The sequence below is a fragment of the Vigna umbellata genome, chromosome 5 (genome assembly GCF_029865625.1).
Source record: "Vigna umbellata cultivar VRB3 chromosome 5, Vumbellata_1.0, whole genome shotgun sequence".
Lineage (NCBI taxonomy): Eukaryota > Viridiplantae > Streptophyta > Magnoliopsida > Fabales > Fabaceae > Vigna > Vigna umbellata.
Window position 1 is genome coordinate 30939688 of NC_142169.1, and position 26255 is coordinate 30965942.

The 26255-nt window shown below is 33.0% G+C and overlaps 5 protein-coding genes across 8 annotated transcripts; 2 read left to right on the top strand and 3 right to left on the bottom strand.

Annotated features, from left to right (window-relative positions):
* Positions 1-278: 278 nt before the first annotated feature.
* Positions 279-2189, top strand: LOC148198101 (universal stress protein PHOS34-like). Its single transcript, XM_088115077.1, has 4 exons — positions 279-667; positions 761-855; positions 1458-1579; positions 1890-2189. The coding sequence occupies exons 1-4, from the start codon at positions 484-486 to the stop codon at positions 1975-1977; spliced, it is 489 nt and encodes a 162-aa protein (XP_087971203.1). The 5' UTR covers positions 279-483; the 3' UTR covers positions 1978-2189.
* A 2144-nt stretch (positions 2190-4333) lies between these two features.
* LOC148198102 (phytochrome A-associated F-box protein-like) lies at positions 4334-5469 on the bottom strand. Its single transcript, XM_088092050.1, has one exon. It carries the CDS (start codon positions 5429-5431, stop codon positions 4484-4486), a length of 948 nt encoding a protein of 315 aa, XP_087948176.1. The 5' UTR covers positions 5432-5469; the 3' UTR covers positions 4334-4483.
* A 3683-nt stretch (positions 5470-9152) lies between these two features.
* On the bottom strand, positions 9153-14371 carry LOC148198103 (serine/arginine-rich splicing factor SR30-like). Of its 4 annotated transcripts, XR_015779907.1 has the most exons (16): positions 14234-14371; positions 13879-13970; positions 12930-12995; positions 12774-12848; positions 12549-12657; positions 12269-12315; positions 12106-12163; positions 11804-11853; positions 11636-11692; positions 11431-11546; positions 11241-11348; positions 10458-10545; positions 10158-10367; positions 9919-9952; positions 9581-9657; positions 9153-9470 (listed from the first exon to the last, which is right to left on the bottom strand). XR_015779907.1 is itself a non-coding variant. In XM_088092051.1 (14 exons), exons 2-14 carry the CDS (start codon positions 13963-13965, stop codon positions 9467-9469), a joined length of 888 nt encoding a protein of 295 aa, XP_087948177.1. In that variant the 5' UTR covers positions 13966-13970; positions 14234-14371; the 3' UTR covers positions 9153-9466. The 4 variants fall into 4 exon arrangements, 1 of the variants encoding a protein (XP_087948177.1); XR_015779908.1 differs by having other exon boundaries at positions 9919-10367; positions 10458-10529; XR_015779906.1 differs by having other exon boundaries at positions 9919-10367.
* A 6516-nt stretch (positions 14372-20887) lies between these two features.
* Positions 20888-23775, bottom strand: LOC148198104 (NADH dehydrogenase [ubiquinone] iron-sulfur protein 5-B-like). The gene is made up of 2 exons (XM_088092052.1): positions 23556-23775; positions 20888-21113 (listed from the first exon to the last, which is right to left on the bottom strand). Exons 1-2 carry the CDS (start codon positions 23703-23705, stop codon positions 21015-21017), a joined length of 249 nt encoding a protein of 82 aa, XP_087948178.1. The 5' UTR covers positions 23706-23775; the 3' UTR covers positions 20888-21014.
* A 1371-nt stretch (positions 23776-25146) lies between these two features.
* On the top strand, positions 25147-26048 carry LOC124840265 (pectinesterase inhibitor 6-like). The gene has a single exon (XM_047316289.2). It carries the CDS (start codon positions 25310-25312, stop codon positions 25901-25903), a length of 594 nt encoding a protein of 197 aa, XP_047172245.2. The 5' UTR covers positions 25147-25309; the 3' UTR covers positions 25904-26048.
* Positions 26049-26255: the final 207 nt, after the last annotated feature.

Sequence of the window (26255 nt, forward strand, 5' to 3'; positions counted from 1 at the left end):
TTTTTTTCATTTATAATGAACAGATTTGACATATACCTAATCCGTTAAGAAAGACATGTACCAAACGTAGGTCCATATGAAAAAAGAGCATGTTTTTTTTTTGAAAGAAAAAAAGGTTGATAACAAAGAATATTTAGCAGAAAGGTAGTAAAATTTAGATTTGTTAGTGTCCTCGGAAAATGGATGCTTGTTTCTTGGCAGGAATGATGGAGTTATGACCCATTCGGAGGAAAAGTTACGTGGTTGGTTTAGGTTAAAAACGGTGGAGGGCGCAGTTTGATTTACCTAGTAGTGAATTCTAGAATGATGTAGAACACAACAGCATCCCGAATAGTACGATGCTGTTCTCTTTTCGCCCACGAACTCGATTCAAATCTTCCTCTACTTCTGCGCTTCTTTCCAATGTGAATAAATTCATACACATACCAGCCCAGCGCCACATGCTTTATTGCAAACTGCAACTATTGCTGTAACTGCATTTCCATGGCGACCACTGAGTCCGAGAAGCAGGTGATTGTGGTTGGAATCGACGACAGTGATTTCAGCACCAACGCTCTCCTGTGGACTCTCGATCACTTGCTATCGCCAACCCTTAATCATAACTTCAAGCTCCTTCTTGTTTATGCCAGGCCTTCTGTCTCCGCTTCGGTTGGTTTTGTTGGCCCTGGTACCAGATTAATTCCAATGATGTTCCTGTTCCTGTTCCTTTCAGATATAGTATCCATTATACGACTTTTAACTACATCCTAATGTTTTGCAGGAGCCTCTGAGGTTTTGCCTATTGTCGAAGCGGATTTGAGAAGAATAGCTGCCAAAGTCACTGAAAATGCCAAAGATCTATGTCACAAGAAATCCGTATGATAAACAATTATGTGCTATCACTTTCTATTTCCAAACTTTGCTTATTTTTAAGCCTTCGCACGTATTTGTATATATGCATGCATATTGTTTGAAATATTGTAGCAAAGTTTAACCCATATGTGATTGCTGGTTTATGTATTCTTGGACTGCATCTCATGGTTGATTAGTTTTACTTAATGGCTTCAATTATTTAACGAGTCATCAGTTTTAGTACTATGATATTCCATCTCTGAAAGACACTCGATATATATTTTTTATTTTTGTTCTTTTATCACATCAGATATATTATAATTTTCTTTTCTATCTTTTGTCACTAAGTGCAGATGAACATGAAACATTTTCTTTAGTTTTATCAAATAGATTCCATGCGAGTTTAGTCTTGTCGGATGTAAAGAGGTAATGAAATGTAATAAAAAGAAAAGCAAGTTAAAATTGCCTAATAGTGCAGTGAAGATTTGCCTTTATAATTACAGATAAGACAGGATGATGCTGTATAATTTCACTTCATTTTTTTGGTTGAAGAACATGAAAATGGTATATATCATGTGTGGGTGGGTATACCTTTGCAATTGTTATCTGATGGCTAAGTCAAACAGGTAAATGACGTATCAGTGGACGTGATGGAAGGTGATCCTAGGATTGTTCTTTGCGATGCTGTGGAAAAGCACCATGCTTCAATGTTGGTTGTGGGTAGTCATGGTTATGGTGCTCTAAAAAGGTACATTTTGATCCCAGATACTAGTATGACAATTTTTCCTTTTCTCTGAAATGTGTGAATGAGGGTAAGATATAATACAATATGCTAAATGGTGTTCGTTCTCAAATGCACCAATTTGCTAACAAAATGAGTGATGTATTTGTTACCAAATAGCAGACCTTAAATCCATGAGTGATGTATTTGTTTTTTTCCAGCAGAAGCCAGCTTGAAAATTTTGTCTTTTGTATTTGCTTTTTCACACATTGGTAGTGTAGAAGGTCACGTGTGTTTACGGTTCAAAATATCTTTCTGATTGGTTTTAACTTTGCAGGGCTGTTTTGGGCAGTGTAAGTGACTATTGTGCTCATCATGCACACTGCACTGTCATGATCGTGAAGAAGCCAAAGCACAAACACTGATATCTTTGTCTGCACGACAATCAAATACCACTACATCGATTATCAAAAGGCAAAATAAATGTTTGCAATATATCATAATATTTTTTCTTCATGAATAGCAGACTTTAAATTTGAGCTTTTAGGTTCATTTTACTTTAGTTAGAAGCGACAAATAATGTATGTAACACAATGTTCTTTCCTCTTCCCAGTGGTGCTTGATTTATCTTGTTCAAGAGCAGTTTGTTCATATTACTGTTGTGTGTATCGATATATAAATCGTGAAAAGTTGTGATTCATCACATCAAATAGACTTGTTTTTCTGGTATATGGTTTATGAACAGTGTCAATTGACAATAATGGTCATGGTTTTGTGGATAAACATAGAAGATTTGTTTTTCTTCTTATTATTAGCAAGATAGAAGAAACAATGAAAGAATAACATGGGCACTTGATATTGTTAGAAAGTTTTGAAGGATAAGGTTCTGAATTGCTGAGTTTCATTGTTATTAATTGTGATTTTTGTGTTAGAATATACACTTTTGGAGATTTATAGATAATATTTGAAGGGTGAGTCCAAAACATTTGCTATCTTCAATATCCAAATAATTTGAACTCCTGATCATTCGGTCAGTATCGAACATAAGGTGACAAAATATGAATATATCTTCTCCATCTTATGGTTAGGTTTTATACAAAGTGCAGTGCAATAATACAGTCAACTGTTCAGAGATTTATGAAAATAAATATCGAGAAACAATTGTTATTCTCTGACGAAAATCTTTTTATGTTTAAAATATAAACACATTATTCAATCTCTCTTATCGGGTCCTTTTCTTTAATATTAAAGGACCCATTTCAAAGTCAAATAGTAGAATAAGCTCACATGTAATTGTGGAGTATATTTGTATAAATTTACAGGGGAGCTAACTTGTGAATATAATTATTAAAAAAATATCACTTCTGTTTCTGAAAATTAATTTTGTCTTAATTGTACTTTTAATTCACATATTTTAGTCGTTCTATTTACTTTTTAGTTCATGTGATAAAATTCCAATCAACAATTTAACATAAATATACAAAGGTATGAGTGTCACATAATAGACATCAGATTTATTGTCAGAAAAAGGTTTTGAAAAAGTAAGGTGATCTAAATTTAGTTGCATGATAACATTTAAACCGACAGTAATTTCCAAAATCATTTAAAAATAGATATTTATTCTATGAAATAAAGAGAAAAGTTAATTGCACACACCCTTACACATTTGTCTTAAAGTCTCATTTTAAAAGCCTAAACAGCAAAGAAATTTAACTAATAACTTAAAAAGGAAAAGAAAAAGATGATAACTTTCTCTCCACAAATTTGCTGATTTTTTTTCCTAGCGAGTGACGTGGCTTAATGAAATCCTTGTAAAAATCATAGATTAAGAAATAAAATAACTTCCAAGAACAATAGCACCGCTAGGGGATTTGCGATTGTCCTTTGCACACATGTTCAAGTAAAAATATGTGAGAGAATTCAATGCATGTATCATACTTTTAATGGATCTCTGTCAATCACAACAATAAAACTTTATTTATAGTTTTTTCCTTTCTGTATTTGTGAACATTTAATCTTTGTTAAATTTTTAATACAGATTAAAAATATCTAATTTGAGTAATTTCGAGCAAATGTGCGTACATTTTCACAATGATTACACTAACAGAATATTGAAAACAACCATTTTAATTTCTAAGATGTGTTTAGTGTAAATATTTTCTCCATCGAGTACTTTACAAACCTTAGTTTTTATTAATTAAAATTCACTACAAGTAAATCATAATTAAAAATTTATTAATTAGTTTTAATATGTTCATTAATTTTAAAAATAAAGTAGTCTAGAATAACTTTAATTGGGTTAGTGTACCAGTAGATAGGACCCGACCACTTATAGCAATATTACGGAGAAGTGAAGATAGGATGGGTGTAGATAGCAAGTTATTTGCCATGAAAATTCTAAAGGAAATCAAATCCCAACTTTCCGTGATACTCTCCTCAAAACCATAAAAACCTAATCAAGCAAGAACTGATATAATAAGCTTTGAATCACATAATGAAATTGTAAGCTAAAGATGTAATAATCATTCACAAATTCTAAATGAAGTATATGAAATATAAGTTAATTAAACTCTAATTATGATTTCGGACCAAAACACAAACAAGAATATGGAAGTGAATAATTTTCCTCTGCAATCGACGTAGCACAGAAAGAAGAAGCTTGAGCGATGATAAAAAGAAAAAGAAAACCGTGAAGGGGAAAGAAACTTGGTGATGGAAACTTCGCAAGCAAAGATTTGCAATCTGACATGTAAGCGCTTAAAATAATGGAATGTCGTGATCTGAATGAAGCTGAATCACTCGTGTGTTTATAGCAGCAAGAAACTCCGAAATGAAAATGACAGATAGAAAGATACATTGTTGAAAATAAAAATGCAGTACAGAAAGTCTAAACGAGATTTGAAACAGAGACTTGTTGTGAGAATGAATGAATCAAGTGTACATGGGAACATCGGTCCAAGCACCGGAGACATGTCCGTTCTCGCAAACATAGGCTCTTACCACAGGCTCTCCGTCGTCGTGAAAGCCGAACACACGGCGGAGGCAGAAGGCAGAGTGGAGATCCCAGGTGAATTTGCAGGCGCAGAAGGCGCAGGGCAGATCCAGCTTCCTCTTGTTGCCGTCGTGAATGGTTCTCCAAACCCTAGTGCGTTTGAAGTTCTTGAAAACGCCTCTAAAGAGGCGGTACTTCCTCTTCTCCTCCTTGTGCACGCAACCCGGCCAGTCGCAAACGTACAGGATATCGTCGCGGAACTGCCTCCCGAGCAGCTTGCTCCCCTGCTCCCGGCTCAGGCTCCAGCTCCCCGACGCCAGGTGCGACCGCCACGACCGCGATACCTTCCGCTTCTTGCACGCGCCATTCGAAACGACGCCCGCGCTCACCGGCTCCGCCAGCCGCGGCGCCTCCGACTCCGTCGCCACGTAGAGCGTGTCGTAGTATAGGTCATCAAAAAGCGACCAACACGAGGAAGAGCAAGAAGAGGTATCAGAATCAGAGACTGTTTGTAGAGATTGAGGTTGCGGTGGCGGCGGAGGAGGATTGGAGGGAGAAGAGTGGTTGATGAGGTCAGGGCCGAGGTCCCGTTCGAGTCCGAAATCGGAAGTATCGAAGAGGAGACCGGCGTGACGGAGGCCGGGGCAGCAGAAGGCGAGCTTGTGGAGGGAGAGCGGGGGGTGGTCGGAGGCGGAGAGGAGGTCGGAGGGGATGGTGCGGGAGCATTTGGACTTCCAACAGAAATCGGTTATGAGGGAAGAGAATTTGGTGCAAACACAGGCCAAGCGAGCCCAGTGGCGAGGATCGTCTTCGAGATTGTAGAAGATGTTCAAAACGATGTCGTCGGTTAGTTCGGAGAACACGTTTTTCTCTTCCTTACTAACCATCTTCTTCTATCTCAAACTTCTCTTTCTTTTCTTTTTTCTATTGTAACCGTTCCTTTATTCCATTATTAAATTCTGCGGACACAAAGCGACTCACACCTCACGAATGAGGACCACACAAAAAAGCCCTTTCAAAATATTATTTTTTTTCTTCTTAACTATAAAACTATCGCTTCACATAAATTAACTAAGTCAAATATTACTGAAAGAATTCTTACAAATCTGTCCTATTTTTTTTATATCATACACTGTCATTTACTTCTATACTGTTAAGTAATTCAGTTTTTTTTATTTATTATGAAAATAGATAAACCTCAACTCGAATTTTAATTAAAAAAACAATATTGAAAATATTTAAGTTACTCTCCTTCTTTTCATGCCCGTTAAAATATTTTAATTATATTTTTAATTATTTTTTTAATTTTCCTTTCTTTTTTACATAAACCTTTTATTTATATGTTCTACTACCCTTTGTTATATTACTTAGTTTTAATAAAATCTAAAAACGATAATAGGATTACCCGTTCTCTTTTTCATTTTAAAAGATGTTATTTAAAATTTAAATTATTTTTTACATCATGCATATGATAAATGCTAACTAAGACAAAAAAAAGTTATTAATTACGTAATTATCTGAGAACACAAAAAGTATTTTATAATTAATTAAAATTTAAAACATTTAATAAAATATATTAAATACTAATTTAATATATTTAATGCATTGTTTAGTTTTTAATACATTGATATCGAATAAATGACATATTATAGAAAATAGTTAATGGTGGTGATTACATGCTATTAAATTATTAAAAAACAAACAAACTTTCTTATCTTTTCTATTCTGTATATTCACTTGTTTAAATAAACTTCTTAATCCAATTTCCTGATATTACATGTCAGATAAATTTAAATATTCCACACAAAATTTTGACATTAATATTAAAATTGCTATTTATTTTTATAAATTTTACAATTAACCTAAATGTTAATGTTTAAAATATTTTCCTTTTGTAAGATAAAATGTTAAAAAAAAGTAGTTTAAAGATGTAAGTTGCACAATCAGATTCACCTTAGATATTCTAATAGAAGAAGAATTTATAGTAGAACATCGTTTAATTTTTTTAAAATTAACATTTACAAGCCACTGTATTAAAAACGACTTAGCAAATATTAAATAAAAATAAATTAAAAAATTTAAATTACTTTTCTTTATCCTTTGTCACTTTCACAATGGAATGATAAAAATACTAATGTAACAAGTACTGTAGATAAGATATGTAGTGAATATTTAGTATTTATAAATAATAAATAATAAATATTTTAATATTTATTTATAAGCAAGTTTGATATGAGTATTATATTATTTGTTTGTATATTTTAATGAAAAAAAATTAAAATTAAAATTAAAATGTAATTTAAATTTTTAAGATTAAATTTAATTATAATTATAATTAAAACTAATGCACTTTTAATTTAAATTATATTAAATTTTATATATTTTGGCAACTTTTTTAAATTGTATTTTAAAAATATATAACAAAATTTAAATATCCATGAATATGAATATTTGTATGTTTTTTAAAATTTATAGATAATTTTAATTCAGTATCCAACTATTAACAAAATAAATAATAAGTTAGATTTTTTTTCAAATCAAGTACTCTACCCAAAAACTAAAATAAAATATACTAAGATGTAACATTAATAAAAAATGTTTTTAAGAAAGAAAAAAATTAAGTTTAACTCTTTATAAAATTAAAATTAGCTTTCATATAAGTTAAAAATAAAAATTATATAGATATAAAATTTTTTACAAATTAATTCTTACATAAAATAGTTTTAACTTTTAAACGAGTTTACTTTCATTTATTTATTATTTTCTCTAGAAATATAAAACTCGTATAAGACAAACGATTAATTACTATATCATACCTTTAAAAGAAAAACTTTGCGCATAGATAAGTAATTCATTACGCAATGGTAAGTATTAGTTGCACTAATACAGGAGAATTTGGAAGAAAAAATAAAAATGGTTCAACTGGAATTACACAAAGTTTAAGTAAGGAGAAGAATTTATTAACGATTTGTTAGGAAAGTAAGAAAGTGAGAAAAAGAAAAGAAATAAAAAATAAAATTGCTCGAATTAAAAAAGTTAACGAAAATTACGACAATTTCTTATTAATATTATTTATTATAATAATGGAATAAATAAACAACTGTTCATAATTAGTTAAGAAATTAATTTTACTTAAATTAAAATTCTTAAAATAAAAAAACAAAAGAAAAACAGAACATAATCCTCTGTACGGTTACACTGACACTATGAATGAAATATGAGAACTTATCACATAGAAAGGTATTATTAGTGTCTATGAATTGGAAAATATCCTGAATAGTTATCAATGAAAAAACCATAAGAACAATTACCACTTATCTTTCTTCCATTTCATATTTTAACCAGTTTACTCAACTTTTTCTACCTGCAGAAACTTGAGAATAAAAAGACTACATAATACGGCTTAAAGAAAACAATTAATTAGTTTTAATAGGTGTCAATAAGGAGCTGCTAACGCGAACTTTTTTCTTTTTCTTTTTATCTTAATATATTTAATAAGATTTTCCGCCTAAAAAATAATTATTCATTTTGTAACTTATTTTTAAAAAAATGCATAAAGTTATTGGACTCGAAAGATAGAGCAATTCATTGGTAATAATTTTACTATATTAGCTTCTAATTATTATAACATTTTTTTTCTTAAATACTATCATGACAGAAAAATATCAATGTGCAATTGTATGAAAAATGAACAGGTGAATTATGAGTTTATAATAAATCATATAACATTTAAAAATAAAAAAGGATTATATTAATTGTAATATATAGATTATTTAAATTTTATTTTAAAAATCTATAACAAAATTTAAATATATTTTATATTAAAGTGTTCACATATATTTCACTACATATTAATTTGAAAAATAAATAAATTAAACATTTAAAATACTTAAGCATTATTAAATAATATTATAGTATTTTAAAATATCAAGTTATCAATATGAATAATTAAAAGTAATAAACAATTATAGTAAAATAATTATGAAAAAAAAAACTTAATTTGCTGGAAGCCGTAATCAGTCTAAGGGGGGGCTGATACATGAAGGCCATTTTAGCAAAGAGTGAATTGAGGAAGAATGAATGATTGAGTGAGTGAAGAGAAGACATGATATGATATAAAGATAAAGGAGAGCCACAGAAGAAGGACGACAGACCAACCACCACTACTCATCTCACTCACTCACTCTCAATCAACTTGTCCCTATATGCATGCCTATGCCCCCCAACCTATTACTACCACTAACCTACATTTACTTTCATCTAACTCAACCACCCAAATACAACATACATTTTATTTTACTCAGAATCCTATTCTTTCTAGAATATTTTACTTTCGAATATTATGCTTTAGAATATCATACCAATTATATATATTCCATTACATCGTTTTACGAATAAATTTAAATCCACTTAATTAACAAATTTTAAAAAATACAAGAATGCACAGGCTGTTTTAGACAATATCTGCTTTTACTGTGCCTAAACAAAAACAATTCTACATGTATTCGACAGTTTGACAAATAAGTACTCCCCCAGTCTCTAACCGAAGACAACCTTAAGATTCAAAACCCTGATTAGAAAAGTTTTCGAGCCCTTTCTCCAAGTGTATACAAGAAAGCAATCAAACTTATAAACTATTCAGAGTTCTTGCAATATATGTTATCGTCAGAGTTACTCAAACCAAATAACAACAATGTAACAGGGAAATAGTGCCTGTTTTTGACATTAAACAGTCTATTACCTTAATCTAAGGTCTGATAAATCCTCAGTATTTAAAACTAGGTCGCCAATAGGCACAACTCTCAAATCCAATATCAAACATAAAACCAAATAAGTGTTTTTCATGGCTAATGTCAATTTTACTAGAAAACTTGGCGGTAGCACTCACCACGTCCGCAACTTCGTCGATTGGAACAATCAGCTCACCTGCAAGACCAAGCTCGATTAGATCCGGAGAAATAAAATTTAAATTGACCAAGTTAAAGAGCCCATAGACAAAATCATCCAAAGAACTATAAGAGTTCCAAGATACAGACCGAGACAAACTTTTACTCCTGCTTCTGCTCCTACTCGGACTCCTGCTAGCACTGCGCCTTTTGGGACTTTTATTACGCTGCCACAGAATACAAATAATTGGGGGGTAAAAAGATTGCCCAGTGTCCTAAATTTGTACTTCAAAACAAAACGCACTCAAACGTTAAAACATGCTTTCTAAGGCTCTGTACAATACACACCCCCGCAGTAATAAAAAAATTCTTCGAAGCCATACAAGTTCACCATAATACATGGCTAAAAGTAAAAAACCACACAAACCGCTCTATTATGCAAATCACAACATAATAATAATCTTGAGACGAAGTTAAGTTACACTCACAGAGGGCAATGGAGATCTGGACCTCGACCGTGATCTGCAAAAGTTCCACAAAAACCAGAATTTAAAATCCGCAAGTTCCCTTATCAAATTGATCCAACGGCCTTGATGCCTCTTCCATGTCAGTTAACATATTCCAAGGAGGTAAAACCACGCATCACAAAATATAAAAAGACCAACACAGAAGACTGAAAAAAGGTAAAGTATACGCATAGAATGATGAAAAATGAATAAAAATAGACCATTTCAGGGCGACATATTAAGGCACCAATTATCGTGAGAAAAGAAATCTTCCCTACTGCACCACAAAATCCAGAGAATCCAGATGGTGCATCCTATTGGCTTGGCAAATCTTGAAGCCCACAATTGTAATGAAATTGTCCCTATTGCTCATTGGAGGTTATAAACAATCCAGCTCTATATGGCAATCCATGATCTCCTTGGTCCCCAATCTAGCACCCATGGACATTTACATGCTAAAAGTATTAGAACAGATGAACTGTGAAGGTATCCAAAGTCGCCCATTCTAAAAAATATCATACCTCCACAACAAAATGAGTTGCAGACAATTGAACCAAATCCCACCAAGATCCTAATTTCCAATTTCCAGTATGCTGCATGTTTCCATATCTAAGAGTTAAGAAAACAAAGGAATCTTTACAAAAGCAAAAAGGAAACTGAGAACACTCTGACATTGAGGCAAGTTTCACCAAGTTCCGGACAAAGCAAGATAGGGGAAAATTGACTGAGGGAGGGAATGTGAAGGGGACAACAGTTTTGTGTCAGAAAAATTAAAATGTTAAATCTGAATTTCATAGAGAAGAAATAATAAATAATTTATTTACAAGAAGATTCTCTATGACTTTCAATTTTAATGAAAGGTGTTAAAAGAAACAAGTCCCAGTTTTTTATTCCGAAGAAAACAAACAACAGACTGAAACAACTGACTTCACAAGGACAAATCAAAATGAAATTAATTTTATTCATGCAAGAAATTTGCCATATCGTGCACGTGAATTTAATTTAATAAATTCCAAATGATCTCTATTTATTCCTATTCTAATCATTATCAAAAATTCCAAAAAAAAAATCCCTAAGTTAGCAGTGTGCAGTCATTAAAATGCCTCTTCTGGTCTTTTCATCTCTTCACATTGGTGGAGAGGCTATGAAACTCTAAACACATCAGTAAAGTCATCAAGTCGGCCAACCATACTGTCCTTCCATCGAGATACCAAATAATTTATGAATAAAATAATACTTGGAAATAAAAGTAGCCAGACAATTAGTATTCGTCAAAAAATCTGCACTTTCAAAACATTTCATACCCTGACAACGAACGAGACTTTGATCTTGAACGAGACCGGGCAGCAGGAGATCTTGATGGAGATTTAGCAGGTGGTGAACGCTGTGATGATTTACCCTTTGGAGATTTGCTGCATACAGAACAAGTATCAACAGGTTAACAATGAATTAAAATATAGAATATTTTTTATTTAAAATAAATATTGTATAGACCTTTGGCTCCGGTCCCGACTGTAACTACGGCTTCGGCTATAGCTTCTTCCTCTAGAATGAGATGGGCCCCGGCTAGGACTTCTAGATGAATCCCGTCTTGAATCATATTCCCTCACCTATATGGAGGTAAAAGAAAAAGGAAAATCAGCAGAAGTAGCATGCACTAAAAAAATAAAACTTACAAAACGTCAAATCCATGTCATACTCGAACATAACCCTTGGAAAATGCATTCCGAAACTCAGAGTCATCAAGCTTCTTGATCTGTAGTGAAAGAAAATACCATCAATTACAGATGACGATTTTGAAAGCTCATGTCTGGCTATCCATGATGTAATTATAAATAAATGAAACCATGGTAAATAAGTAACTCACAGCATATTTCATATCATCATAATTTGTGTAATCCACAATACCAGTAGTACCTGAAAAATAACATAATAATTAAGACATCAAAGCCTACAGCAGACAATATAAACCACAAAGTAACAAAGAACATAATCTCTCAGACTCCTGCAGGCTCAAATGCAAACTCTCGTAAATAGAACCAAGACAAAAGGAAGATATTCGGATGCATAAAAAAAATAAAATATAGTATAAAAACTGTTTAAATACCAATACATCCAAACCATCTTAGCACAATTATGAACCAGAAACTTCATCCAAGTGTCACATACCCCTTCCATCATGAAAGACCTGGGAAAAGCAAACATCTCCTGCCTTGCGCATGTGATCCTGCATTTATAAAAAAGCATTGTTTTGAGACAATATTCATAAACACCCTGAAAAATAATCCAATAGAACATGATTGAACAACAATAACTCTTTTCAACAGCTCACCTTAAGATCCTGCCAGGATGCTGAAGAGGGCAATCCAGTGACTAGAACTGCACAAGGTTCAGTGGAAAATTTAGAAACGTAACAAGAGTCTTAATATATCTGATACAATGTTATCAATGGTGGATGGCGGCAGATGGCCAAGAATCCAACCATATACCCATTGCACCCCATGGAGTGCCAAAGGCAGGGCTTCCCTTCCCAAATTGCCCGTGATGGAGGGATTGAAAAAGCCACATTTGAGAATTATGAAAAGCAATAAATATTTCAAATATATACACACCCCGATATTCAGAGCGTCTGGATACCCCACGTCCAGCCCGTCCATTGCTGTGACTGCTGTGTCGATCTCTTGAGGATGAATGACCACGTCCACCATGTGCAGGCTCCACCTATAAGGATACAAGTTACAGTGTTGGTGAGGTATGCAAAGTCATCTTGTTTCTCACCACTTCTAATTTGTTATAGTTATCATAATATTGAAGCATATGATTGAGAAATAACCAACCCGTAACCGGTGCCCATCAAAATCATAGCCATCACGTCCACGTATTGCATCCTCAGCGTCTTGAGCATCTTCAAACTGCAATAATCAGCATAAGTCAAGATATTGCGTAAAGGGAGGAAAAGAAATTTATGAGACTCTAAGTGTCTCCAAACTCACCTCTACAAATGCGTAACCGGGGGGTCTTGGGGGAACCTTTAGATCTATGTGAGTTATGTGTCCATACTACAACGTGAAAAAGTTAATTAGGCATAAACAACAAGAAAGCCCGCAATTATGAAAGAGACTAATAAACATTCCCACGGAACATTAATTATAGAGAGCAAACAACAAAAAATCATCAACAGTCACATCAGGAGCACATCCGATATACAATGTCCCAAAGGGGACCGTGAAAAATTGCATTGTAGTATTTTTTGCAATTAGAATTCATTATTATAACATAGTTTTGACCCATTTTAATTCTAAACATTGATCACTGCAGTCCCTGATCACCATAGTCCCTTAACTTCACAATAACCTCACTGTAAGCCATTCTGACTTGGCAAAAATCATTCACCTTAGTTGTTATCCACTACATTTGTTATTAAAATCAAAGACAAAAGTGAATCTCACTTTATAAACAGCCTGTTATCTCGCCAACTAAAAAAGATGGACATGGATCTGTCTGGAGTGAATTGTATTAGCTTTTACGGGGAATTGAACATAGAAACCTGGCAACACAAGAGTAGCTAATGGCACCAGACACACAACATCAAGGACCAAAATGACGGCTCTCAAAATCAAAGCATACATCCTCAATGACTAAAATGAGATTCACTCCTTCGAAATCAAAGCATACAATCTCAGGGACTAAAATGAGATTCACTCCCAGCCTTAATAAACCAAACAAAATCCTCAAATAGCGGAAGAAACAAAAATAAGGAATAGATCCTAGCAAGCTAATAACTTTCAAGCCCAAATACATAAAAACGTTAATCTTAGAAAATTCCCCCAACACTTCCATACCCAACCCTTATTTATTGATGTCTAAGCCACCTCCCATCAGCCAACAGCCAACAAAACATTTCAGATCAAACTGCAGACCTAGCAAAAACTATCAACGCACCTTCAGAAATAAATCTTCAACTTCTCTTTCACGGATGTCACCAGGAAGGTTCCCAACGTAGACAGTTCTGCTCGAGCGTCTACTCATTTTTTCTGCCGTACAAAATCGAAAAATAACCAAAAACAAGTTAAAATTAAATAAACATTTATGTTATTCAGTATGCCCTGGTGTCCAATACAAAACCCAGTGAAGCAAAAAACCAGAGTTAAGGTAATTGAACGAGAAATTTAAAATTCTGAAAAGAACATCACAAAAAAAACGGGAAGGGGATCACCGAAATCGAAATTCGAGTTCGCATAGAAAGAAGTGAGAGTAAAGAAGCAGTGAGGAGTGCAATTGGCGGAGAAGGACTCACCTTCGATAAGTGGGGATTGGAATCGGTGGCGTTGCCGTGAAAGGTTGAGAGAGGTTAGGGTTTTTGATTTTAGTGTCCGACACACGAGAGGGAAATGGGAGGAGAAAAGTTGTGTCTTCTTATACTACAAGGCCGGCACGCTTGTGGTCGCACGTGTATAATTCTCACACTTTGTTTTGGATATTTATTTACCACTTTATATATATATATATATATATATATATATATATATATATATATATATATATATATATATATATATATATTGTGTTTAAAACCTCTATAAGTGTTTTTCTTAATTTAAATTATCCACTGAATTTAGATCATTTTCTTAAATTTGTAGAATATTTTATTTAAAATTAATTTACTTAATTGTAGTGGTGTTCCTAATAAAACATTTAAACCAACTTTGTAAATTGCAAAATACTGAATTAGTTTGTAAACAAATCTGTTTTAAAAAAATTGAACTATTTTCTAAAACAGGTTGAATTTGAACCACGTGTTCTTTTAAAAGGGGTTTTAGACATCTTTTTATTTAAAATCTAATTAATCAAATTGAAGCTCTTTCCTTCCTCTTCTAATTATATTAGATTAATCAATAAATATTAAATTTCACAAAAAAAATATAATTAATTTAACAAAATTATTTATATTAAAGAAATAAATAATATTTAATATCTAAAATTATTAATTATAAAAATATAATAAGAAAAATTTACTAAAAAACTATTATTAATTAAAAAAAGTATTTTAATTTTTAAAGAAATATGTTATATAAATATATACTATTTTATTAATATGTTAATTAGTATCATTAAAGCATTAGTTGGTATTTTTCATACATTTAATGCTAAAATTTAATTCAATTAATTATATATATATATATATATATATATATATATATATATATATATCAAGATCTTTACCAAATATTACATATTCATTAAAAAAAATAAGGGTTAAATATGTTTTTAGTTCATCAACTATCAAGCGGATTTGTTTTTAGTCCCTCTTTTAAAGTAAAGTACATTTTAGTCATCCTCCTTAAGGAAACCTTAATTTTTGGTCCTCCAAAACTAACACCGTTAAAAACCAGCTGATGTGGCTAACGTTTGTCCACGTGTGTTCACATCTTTGCTTCCTATCTCTTGCCACATGTGATTAATTGTTTGATGACATGTGTTAATTGAATTTTTGACGCGAATGAAATTAGGGTTGTTGTGGTTAGAAAATTAAGGATTTTTATACGCAAATGAATTGGGGTTCTTACACTTAAAATTAGTAACAACTGTCTTGAAAATAGTTAGTGTTTGTATTCCTTCTCTGAATTTGCTTTCCCTATTGATGTGGTTCCAGTCCGTGTGCATTGTGTGTTAAAGAAAGGTGATATCTTACGCCTCTATATGGAGTCAAGACTGTGTTTTTCAACATAAATCCAGCATCACCGATATAATATTTTCCTACAATTTTTCACATATACAAGTAATTAGTCACTACTAAAGAAAATGTTGAACATCGCAATGTACACACTCACCTTGGGGGATAACCATCGGATCATCTCGATCAAGAGCATTTTTTAAAATTCTTGAATCATATGCAGTGCCTTCCCACCCAGCAAGAACGTATGTGAATTTCATGTCAAAATCACAAGCCGCAAACACATTTTGAGTTGGCCAATCTTTTCTTCCTCGAAATCTCGGAGCATCACATCTTGGCACCTTCACATGAACATGAGTATCGTCTATGGCCCCTAAACAATCCTAAACATACAAATAACAAGTGCTTATAAAACTCACAATTTGTCATCATCCTTCCATCATACAACATCTACAAATATGTTGAAATGAGTACCTTAAAGTACGGGTAAAATCGATTGGTTTTCAAGACGTATGGATGGACCTCATTTCCTGAGGATTGAATTAGAAACACGTATTCCAAAGTTAAGATAGCATCCAACACATTGTGAAAGTGTTTGCTAACCGTCGAGCCAGATCGATGAAAGAAAAATGCGACACTTCGATTCTTAACATTATGGCCAATTATATGAAGAAATTAAGCAACTTGTTGCTCCAATGTCGACCGAATGATGTCCTTAACTAACCCAGTTGATCTTAGTCTCTCACAAAGATTAATAAATGGCTCTGGACCCATCCTAATAATGTCGCGGCACCGATTTGTATGCACAAGATATGACATTAATTGCTCCCTACGACGGTCTCTGTCTGCTATGTAATTGCTTACACTACTCGAATCACTGGAGTACTTATTCGAGATACTCAACGCTTGTGCAACAATGCATAACACAACAATGCATAACATTGTTAGAGCAGCCAATGAAGTGGTTATTTATAATTGTTGACGTATCAATGTGATAATATTGAAGTTTACACCAACCACATCATCATCTATATCTTCACGGTCCAAATATGATAAATCTAATTCTTCTTCCATCTATATTTACTTAACAAAATACATACAATTTATGAACTTTATACATACAACTAAAATGAACAATATCATTAAATTCATATATTCATATCCTAATTAACAATATTCATGCATTCATATCATAATTAAACAAAATTCATTATATTTATTCATTACATAAACCACAATCATGCATAATAATTAAATATAGTAATATGAAACATACCTATTGAAAAAACTTAGGAAGCTTTAATTTGAGATTTGATCCAATATTTGAAGGAAGATTGAAAACGCAATCACGGTAAGATCCCAATAAGATACTAATTTCAATTGTCAATATTCAAATAAATGAGTGACAATTCCAAACCAAACCAAACCTGTTGAAAAAAGAGATTCATATCTTATATCATATATTGGGTGAAAAAAATAAATTAGTTTGTCAAATATCTACCTTCAATTCACCCTACATGCGACTTCAAGGAACTCCACACAATGACTGAACACAACAACTTAGCAAGCTCAACTACTTAATGCGTCAAAATTATTAACATACAGCCACCAAGATTTTTGAACCTCTAATCATTAGTATAAGACGAAGTTCATTACTAAGCTACACATTCAAAAGAACAAGATTGTCTTTAATAATAAAAAAAAAGGAAATGCACACAATATATCTCCCTAACCTGGACAAATTAGTTATTCCTCAATTCACCTCCATCAAATACTGCGTTGCTTCCCAATTCTAATATATTGTTACAAAAACCTGCAAACACATACAAATGGTTAAGCCTGCTGCCATAAAAATCCATTTCGAAAAACAACTTGTGTCCCTATGTGATTCCTCGTCCATGTACAGTTTAATGGAAGCCATATCCGGCCAACCCGTACGCCACAACACATTGCTCTACGTTGCCCTTCACCCTCCACACAACCGTCGTACTCCACCTTATCCCACCTCCATCCCCATCAACCTCACTATATTATTGCTTCCTCCATACTCTTACCCTGCATTCCAGGACCACCACATTTCGTCCACCACACGACCCTTCATCCTCTTCTCCATGCCACACATCTCCCTGGTCTCCGTCGTCGTCGATTTTTCCACATGTCTCTATCGAATGGTGGTTGTAACAACACACCTCCATCCTCTGCGGCGTTGTCGTCAACCTTCGCGCACCGTTGCTTCCATGGCGGATGAAGACGTTCGACAGCCACGCCACCGAGATCATAACAACATCACCCCACGGACGGCCGGTTACACGCTTCTGCACTTTCACCTTTGCCGACGGAGCCACTATTCCAGCTATGGGGAACCGCTTGCTGGAATCACAACACAGAGCTTCCATCCGCACAACTAGATACCAAGTCGTACACCACCCTCATACATATATGGGTCCGAATACGTGAAACAATGTAACCGAATACACCTACAAACCAAAACCTTTTAACCTTGGATCCGGATACACTTCACCCTGGATCCGAATACATCAACATCTCTTCTGCTTCAAGCTTTCATCTTCTTCATCCGCTCGCGTCGTCATCATCAATCACCTTCTTCCTCCTCCTTCGTCTTCTTCATCCGCTGTCGTGGTCATCATGAACCGCCTTCTTCCTCCTCCAAACACCCTTGTCTTCAATGTTCACCACTTCTAGAGGTCTTCAACCTGCAACAACCACGTAAATGTGTGCCAGAAACATGACCTCACCTCAAGTTCTCCACAACTGCTCACTCTCAGATTTTTTCAGCACACACACAACTCTCACTCGCGCAAAGCTTTGCTAAGTAAACACACCCAACTTATCTACCAACATCGTTTTATTAACGGTGTTAATGGTCAGAGTTTCTTTTTGAAATTCAAAAACGAAACTCTTCTTTGCAGTGAATGGTTGTCTCAACTAGGGAATCTCGCTAGGACACACTATGCCATGCTGAACCACGCTGCAAAAGCATGCCTCATTCAGTCCAAACTCGTCACATGGGAAGCCACACTAATATCACTCGTGATAGCACAATGCAATTGTTGGAATCGAGTACGAAAAAAATGGAACCGAATACGTTAATACGTGTATGTATATTATGCATGCTTTTTTCAATGCTCGTGGAATTATACAAATAACACAGGGACATATGTGACTTTTCATTACAAATCATCGCAAATCTTTGCAAAGTTGGAAGATGCTGAAAAAGTAATAATTCGAGCAAATCACTCCATTTAACTGTTTTTCCGTCGTTGCAAATCACATCAACCGAACACCATTTACCACGCAAATCCATCCTTGCAAATTCTCTTCTATAGTAAATCACTCCAACCTTTTTTTTTCTCAAATCTGACATACATATTTTCTAACTATTTCTTATTTTACCAAATTGATTATTGTAAATTGAGGGGTTAATTTTCATTATTAATTATTTACCCGTTTAGTAGACTACTATAATGTAAAATTGCAATATTTACGCGATAATAACGTGACACTTATATTGATAGTTAATGTGATATGCAATGTAAAATATATAAAATTTAGAAAATAAAGTTATAGCGTATGAGAAAAATTGTAAGTAAAATGATAAAATGCATAAATGATAATATATAAAAATAAAAGTACACGATGAATGAGTTGTGTTATTTATTTAATTTTTGAAAGAAAACGCATGTAGGTAATATTATTATGTTTGTTTTAACTTTTTTATTTTCTTTTAACGTTTAGTGATTTTTTTTTAAATTCTAGTTTAATTTAGCCTTTCAATTTTATGAAAATGCGAATTTAATTATTTTAATTAAATTTATTTAATATCTAATATTGAAATCAAAACATATCAGTATAAACAATTTTAAAAGTAAAAATATATGAAAAAATACCATGAAGAAAAACATATTTAAACTTTTTTTATAACCAATCTCTCATCGGCATTAGTTTTAAAATATGCGAATGTGCTCAATCCACGTGTCCTACTGAGAACAAACTAAAAACATAAAAACACACATCCACACAAAATAAATGGGATAATAGAAGTTTTCTCGTCTATAATATTAAAGTATACATAAATATAGTTATTTGTATAAAATGATGAAAGTGTATATTTTCTATCTGGGTTTCTTTTGAGCAATTAACCTCGTTTATTTTAAATTATTATACAATGTCATTTTTTAACTTAAATAATTCAATAGAGTCTATTCTGACAAATATACGAGATGTTTTTAGTTTGTCCTTGTTTACATGTTTTTTTTAAGAAAGTGAAATTTTATTGCCATATGTTTATTTTTGTAGAAATATTCAATTTTGGACAAATTCATAGCTAAATTGTTGTTAAGAAATAGTTTAATTGGATTTTTATATTTCAATTTCAAATTTTCATCTATCTCTTTAACTATAAGTTTATACATACAACTTTTGAAGATGTTAAATACTGTATCTCACATGAAAAGAAAGTGCTACAATAATTCACTTTTTTTAAACATCATTCAAGTATTTGTACAAATAATCACTTGTTTTTTTATTTTCATCATTTTGTCGTCACACTAATCAAAAGTAGAAAATGATGATATATTTGTTTAAATCTCGTTAGCACCTTTTTGCAAGCAACAAACCATGATCACCTGTACCCTTTAGATATCTCAAAATGTGTTTAGTTATTGCCATATAGTAAAATCTAGCATCACACGTAAATTTATTATCTAGTCTAGCGTGTTGCATTATTGTTTTCCATGTTGAATATTTTCAGTACTTAATAAAAAAGAAAATATGTAATTATTATCTTTGTAATATGAATATTAGATAAATAGCTATTACTTTGTATCTTTATATGTTATTATTATATTTGTAATATTTATCTTTTGTTTTTATCTTTGTAATTATAATATTATCCTTTTATGAGGAATAAAAATAATTTATAACCTATTTGTTTATAAGTAAAACGATAACTTCCACGCTCAAAAAGACAATTATTTTGGTCTGGATGCTTTCTATTTCACTTTAGGTTAAGAGAGTTTTTCACATTTTTGTATTTGGTAAAAGATACAATTTTTTTTTGCAGAAAAATATATTAACAAAAAGGCAAAATATTATTACGCAAACCCAAATAAAATTTTATGCTGTAGATATTTTCTTTTCGTGGATTTCAATTATCAGCCATCACGGTTGCATTTCAAAAGACATTTACCAAACTCAGCAAACTTATGGTCTAATTTGCAGTTCCAAGATGATCTCTGGATTATTGCACAGGGAAAATGAAGTCTGCAAACTCAAGTTAAAATATGGGCCGACAGAATATGCAGGAATACCGATCCAAGCAAATTACAAACGTTTTAACAAAATAATCGTTCAGAGCTTAAATTGAAAATGTTGACAACGGGTGCTAATGATGTTCCTTAACAACCCCATCATCCTTGGCTTTCTTGGCAGCAGCCCTTATTTTGCGCTGTTCCTCCTTGTAAATCCGGTTACGTCGTTGAAACTGCATGAAATAACAAAATCAACGTCAGTAATTTATCCGTCTATCAAATCCAACCGTATTAAAAGGTTTACACGGAGTGTAAAACAACACTGTATTCGGAGAAGAAAGTCAATTCCCATCACTGCTTGGGCAAAGTAAAAATTGTCAATTTTTTTTAATAATATGACATTCTCAGTTGCTTTCAAGTTTTGAACTAAAATACCAGGGCATATAACTGTAGAAAAGAATGTTTCATTGAGAAAACATTATAGGTACGAGAGCTATGAAATCGGGAATTCTTTATGCCTAAAGTTTACTCTAGTAATTTTCAACATCCATATTACCCTTAGTTTCCCAAACAGGTTCTACAACTTTCACACCATATTCTGATTCTTATGGGAAGCATGGTCTTCACTGCCTCCCAAAGTAATCATTCCCCGAGTTATCCTTTCGTATAAAAAGATAAAATATCTATGGGCGTGCTTTTGATGCACTGAGGGGCAATATAGAGAGAAAAAAATACCGAAACTTAAGTTACAAACATCACTTTTTGTTCTATTTCCCATTTGGTGGTCGATGCAGAGCATAAGCAATTTTTAGGTAGATAATGGGATGAAAGGGTGTCAAGGAAATAATATTGTGACACAAGGTTATCCCATGGTTTACAGAATAAGAAAAAAAAACACAGCTTTATCCACTCTGATTGATTTCTTTGGCCAACATTTTCATTAAAGACACGCCACTATGAATTGTGAATATAATGACATAAGGGTGATTAATATGTGTAATTCTTCACAAAAGTCTGAAATTCATAGAAGTTTATTTGGATTTACGAGTCCCTCGACCACGTGAAAGTCTGTAATTCTTCTAGACACTATATTAGGATTTTTGAGTTCCTCAACCACATGAAAGTTTCTGAACTTACGAAGTTATAATTAAACAGCCTTATACTATAATAACATTAGAAATCTGAAATTAAACAGCATACTATTGTCAGTCAACCACAGGATTGTACATTCTGAGTTGTATATACAAGGGTCTACGAATAATTTTAAGCACTGAGTTCAGCCAAATTGCAAACAACTGATATCCCATTATCCATTGTTAATTAGGTAAAACCACCATATGAGCTACAAAAGATAAATATAAAAAATGTGTTGAGAAAGCAAGAGAAGAAACAAATTTAAGAACTTAACAGGCTTACTGTCAAATCAAATATTTAAAGTCCAGTCGTATTTGAAGTTCATAATCTATGAGCAAATTCAGTTATGCAACAAATACTTTTGGTACACACACTAAAGAAGAACACAGTTGCCGACAAAGAGAAACAAAACGAAACCAGAGAATCTAAAGTAATCAGCACAAACCCAGTGTTGTTTTCAATTCATTGGGAACTCCAAGACTAAGATAGAATTTAACATTTGATTGCTGCAGGGAAAAAGACAAATAACTTTACAAGATTTAAACAAAACCATGTGTTGAAACTTTCAAGGCCAACCAAAAATTTTCATATTAACATCAAATAAAAATACAACATGAATATGTTAATAGCACAGCATACGAAATTTGAATTGGAGCCAGAGGCATAGAATAAAGAAATATCTCTCCCAGTACCCATACTTGATTACCAAAGGCCTAATTTCGAAGAGACAAAAACTGGACACATGGAGAGAATGGATGGGATGAAACTAACTGTGCATGAAGAAATTCAATGCTTTACCATAGATTGCGAGTCCTTTCACAATATCAATCTCATCCTGACACTGCTCAATTAGTTGATCAATTAAACTGCTACTAGATAACATGTATAAAAATAAAAGAAAACAACAAAAGATCTGAGTAGTTTTAGATCAATTACGAGCGAAGAGCTACAAGATTTCTTTTTACTCTATTTACAAGATTTCTTTTTACTCTATTTTTTGTATTAACGTCGCTGAGGAGAATTATATTCCACAACTAAACCAGCTATTAAAAGGTTTTCACAGTAACAGTGCCCAATTTAATCAAATACATTTTACCTTACAAGTAAAGAGAACGAACTTATTCAATCATTAAAATAAATTATATGAAAACTCAGTTCCTTTTTCATCATAATAGTGACAATCCTTAAACGCCACACCCATCTCAACTTTCCGGTGTGATACAAGCAGAAATGCAAGCGGGGAACTAGCAAATTAAATTCTAGGTTAAACACTTCTTCAGCCGTCTCTTCCGTTCGAGATAGTTTAATCGAATCAACAACAATACAAGATCCCAAAGACAAGAGGAAACCACAAAAGGCGATCTAAGTAAAGGGAAAGAGAGATGAGAAGAGAAGAGAAGCGAAGCCGTGCAACGGACATCAACAGGATTGGCAAACGAGATGAAAGAATATAAGTAAGAATTACAGATTGGATAAAAGGAAGTTCGTGGATGCGATAAACGAAAGGGGAATTAAAAAGAGGGGAGGATTAGGGAAAATACCTCTTTGGAATGGTGGAGGCACTCGAGGTAATCTTCACGGAGAAGACCACAATCCGTGGGTTCTCGGCAGCGAGACATGCATTCGCTGAAATCCATCCAGAAATCGTAGCACCGACCTTTGTTGCCTGTAATTCCCCAGCCTGACGCCATTGTCTCTCTTTCTCTCTCGCTCTCTGATCTCACTGCTTCTTACAACTTCAAACCCTCTTTCCCTTCTACCAACCCTAAATTACCAAACTACCACCTTCTCTATCTTTGCCCTCTCTCTTTTTTATTTTTTAAATTAAATTAATACGTTTAAATTTAATTAAAGTTTACTTAATTAATAATTTTGTCATATACTTAGATTTATTTTTATACTTTTTTATTAAATGAATTTTTATTTTTTTAACAAAGCTAACGTCGTTCTTCTAGTTAATTAAGATTAATCTAGATTAGCTATAAAATCTTTCCAATATTATTTTTTCCTTGATGTTCTTCCACCTCCTTTACCTTTCACTTGTCGGCTTACAAACAACATTAATTATGTTTATTGATTTTGTTGCTTATATATATGAATCATCTTATTTATTTTTAATCAATATAAAATATTTAAATTACCTTAAATATGAATAATTTAATTACCTTTTTTTTTCTTTGTCATACTCTTCCTTCTTTTACTTCCATCAAACTTGTTCATTTTGCGTGATTTACATTGACAATTCATCAAGATTAACGTTCTATCTACAGTAGCAGATGAAACTTTCAAAGATTTTTTTCAACTTACTAACGAATGACCAGATCGAAATCCTTCATCTACCTTCTGCTGTTCTCTACCGATGCACTTGTTAGGCTTGACAACATATATACAAGTTTATACACAATGTTTTGCTTGAATTTTTTGGTTCTTCCACATGATAGAGCCTGTTTCCCCACGTTTTAATATTACTTTGGTTGGCTGCACTAACGGAATGAACAGTGTTGAAAATTTATCAGAAAAAGTTGTTCTTCCATACATGTTAAATGATTGAACTGTTGTAGCTGACATATTCATTAAAACTGGTTTCTATGTGGGAGTTAGATATGGAGTTTGGCACCCTAACCATGTAATGTAGTCATCATATATACATCACACCACGTGTAATGGAGTTAGATATGTAGTCATCATACTGTTGGTAGCCTTGACCTTCTGCATTGCATCTGAGTTTCCCATGATTTTTGTCCAACGAACATGCATAAATTAATGTTTGACAACTTTGTTTTTTCCACACAACTATTCATTATACAAAATATATTTGCCAATGAATTACACCAATATAAAAATGAGTGCTACTTTATTAATATTATAAGGAAGTTAAATATTATTTATTTAAAACATAAACCTCTCAAGAAGTTCATTTAACCTATATAATAACCTGTTTACCATCAATGGGAGATTGATCAACACAGAAACAAACAGTAACAAAACCGGGTTATGCTTATCATGACAAGTGCGAAACTCACTTTCTGTTCACATGTTCCTAACTTTTCCCATATATTTCGTTTCATCACCCATATCCCTTTTCTTAATTGCACTCACTAGCCTCATGCCTACGCAACAGTTCCCTCTAGAAAAAGTCCATAAAGTGAAACATAACATGCTGCTTTTAAATACTCCACCTTCAAAGCTAAATCTCACACTTTTCTGAATCCTTTACAACCTTCTGTTCTTGGAACAAAACTATCATCACCACCACATTTACCTTCTATCGTGTCCTTCAACTTCTTCCTCCAAAATGATTACTTTACCTCATCCTATGTTTCTGTTTCTATTGTTTCTTTCACTTCTAACAAGCACTGGCCAAATGGTATTTGCAAAAGGGAAGGAGAATGTCACAGAGGCTTGCAGTGTGACAAGGTATCAAAGCCTTTGTATTCACTCTCTGTCACAATTCTCCAACACTGCTGGAAGAAGCCCTAGCAAGTGGGCACGTGCGGGAGTGTCAGTGTCCATTGGCGAGGTTAAGAATGTTAAAGCGTATCTTGCAGAATTGAAGAAGCATGGACACATGAAGGGAAGAAACAAAGTTGCCCTTTCAGATTGTGTTGAATGTTTTTCCTATGCCCTTGACGAGCTTCACAGATCACTTGGTGTGCTTAGGAGGCTAAGCAAAAACACGTTTAGCACCCAAATGGGGGACCTGAACACGTGGATCAGTGCAGCACTCACCGATGAAGAAACTTGCCTGGAAGGGTTTGAAGGAGAAAATGAGAAGCACGTTAAAGTGCTGCAAAACCGTGTTCAGAATGTGTCTTACATCACCAGCAACGCTCTTGCTCTAGTCAACAAACTTGCCACCACAGGTCTGGGAAGAATCAACGACCCCTAGAATTCAAGTTCTGAAATGGTTAACAGTATATATGTATTATATTAAGGTAATATAAATAAACTGTGAACTATATATATAGATACTATCAATTACATATGAATATATAAAAATGTTTCTATATATATATATGCTTTTTTGTTTTTAACTGTCCAGAAAAAGTGACCATATATATATATATATATATATATATATATATATATATATATATATATATATATATATATATATATATATGAAAGACTTGTTAACGTTTGGATATGTTGTTTTACCCATGATATATACTGCTTGGTCTTTGTATTAAAGCTCTATCTCGTTGAAGTTACAGATTCTGAGTGCTGTCTTTTTTATGCTG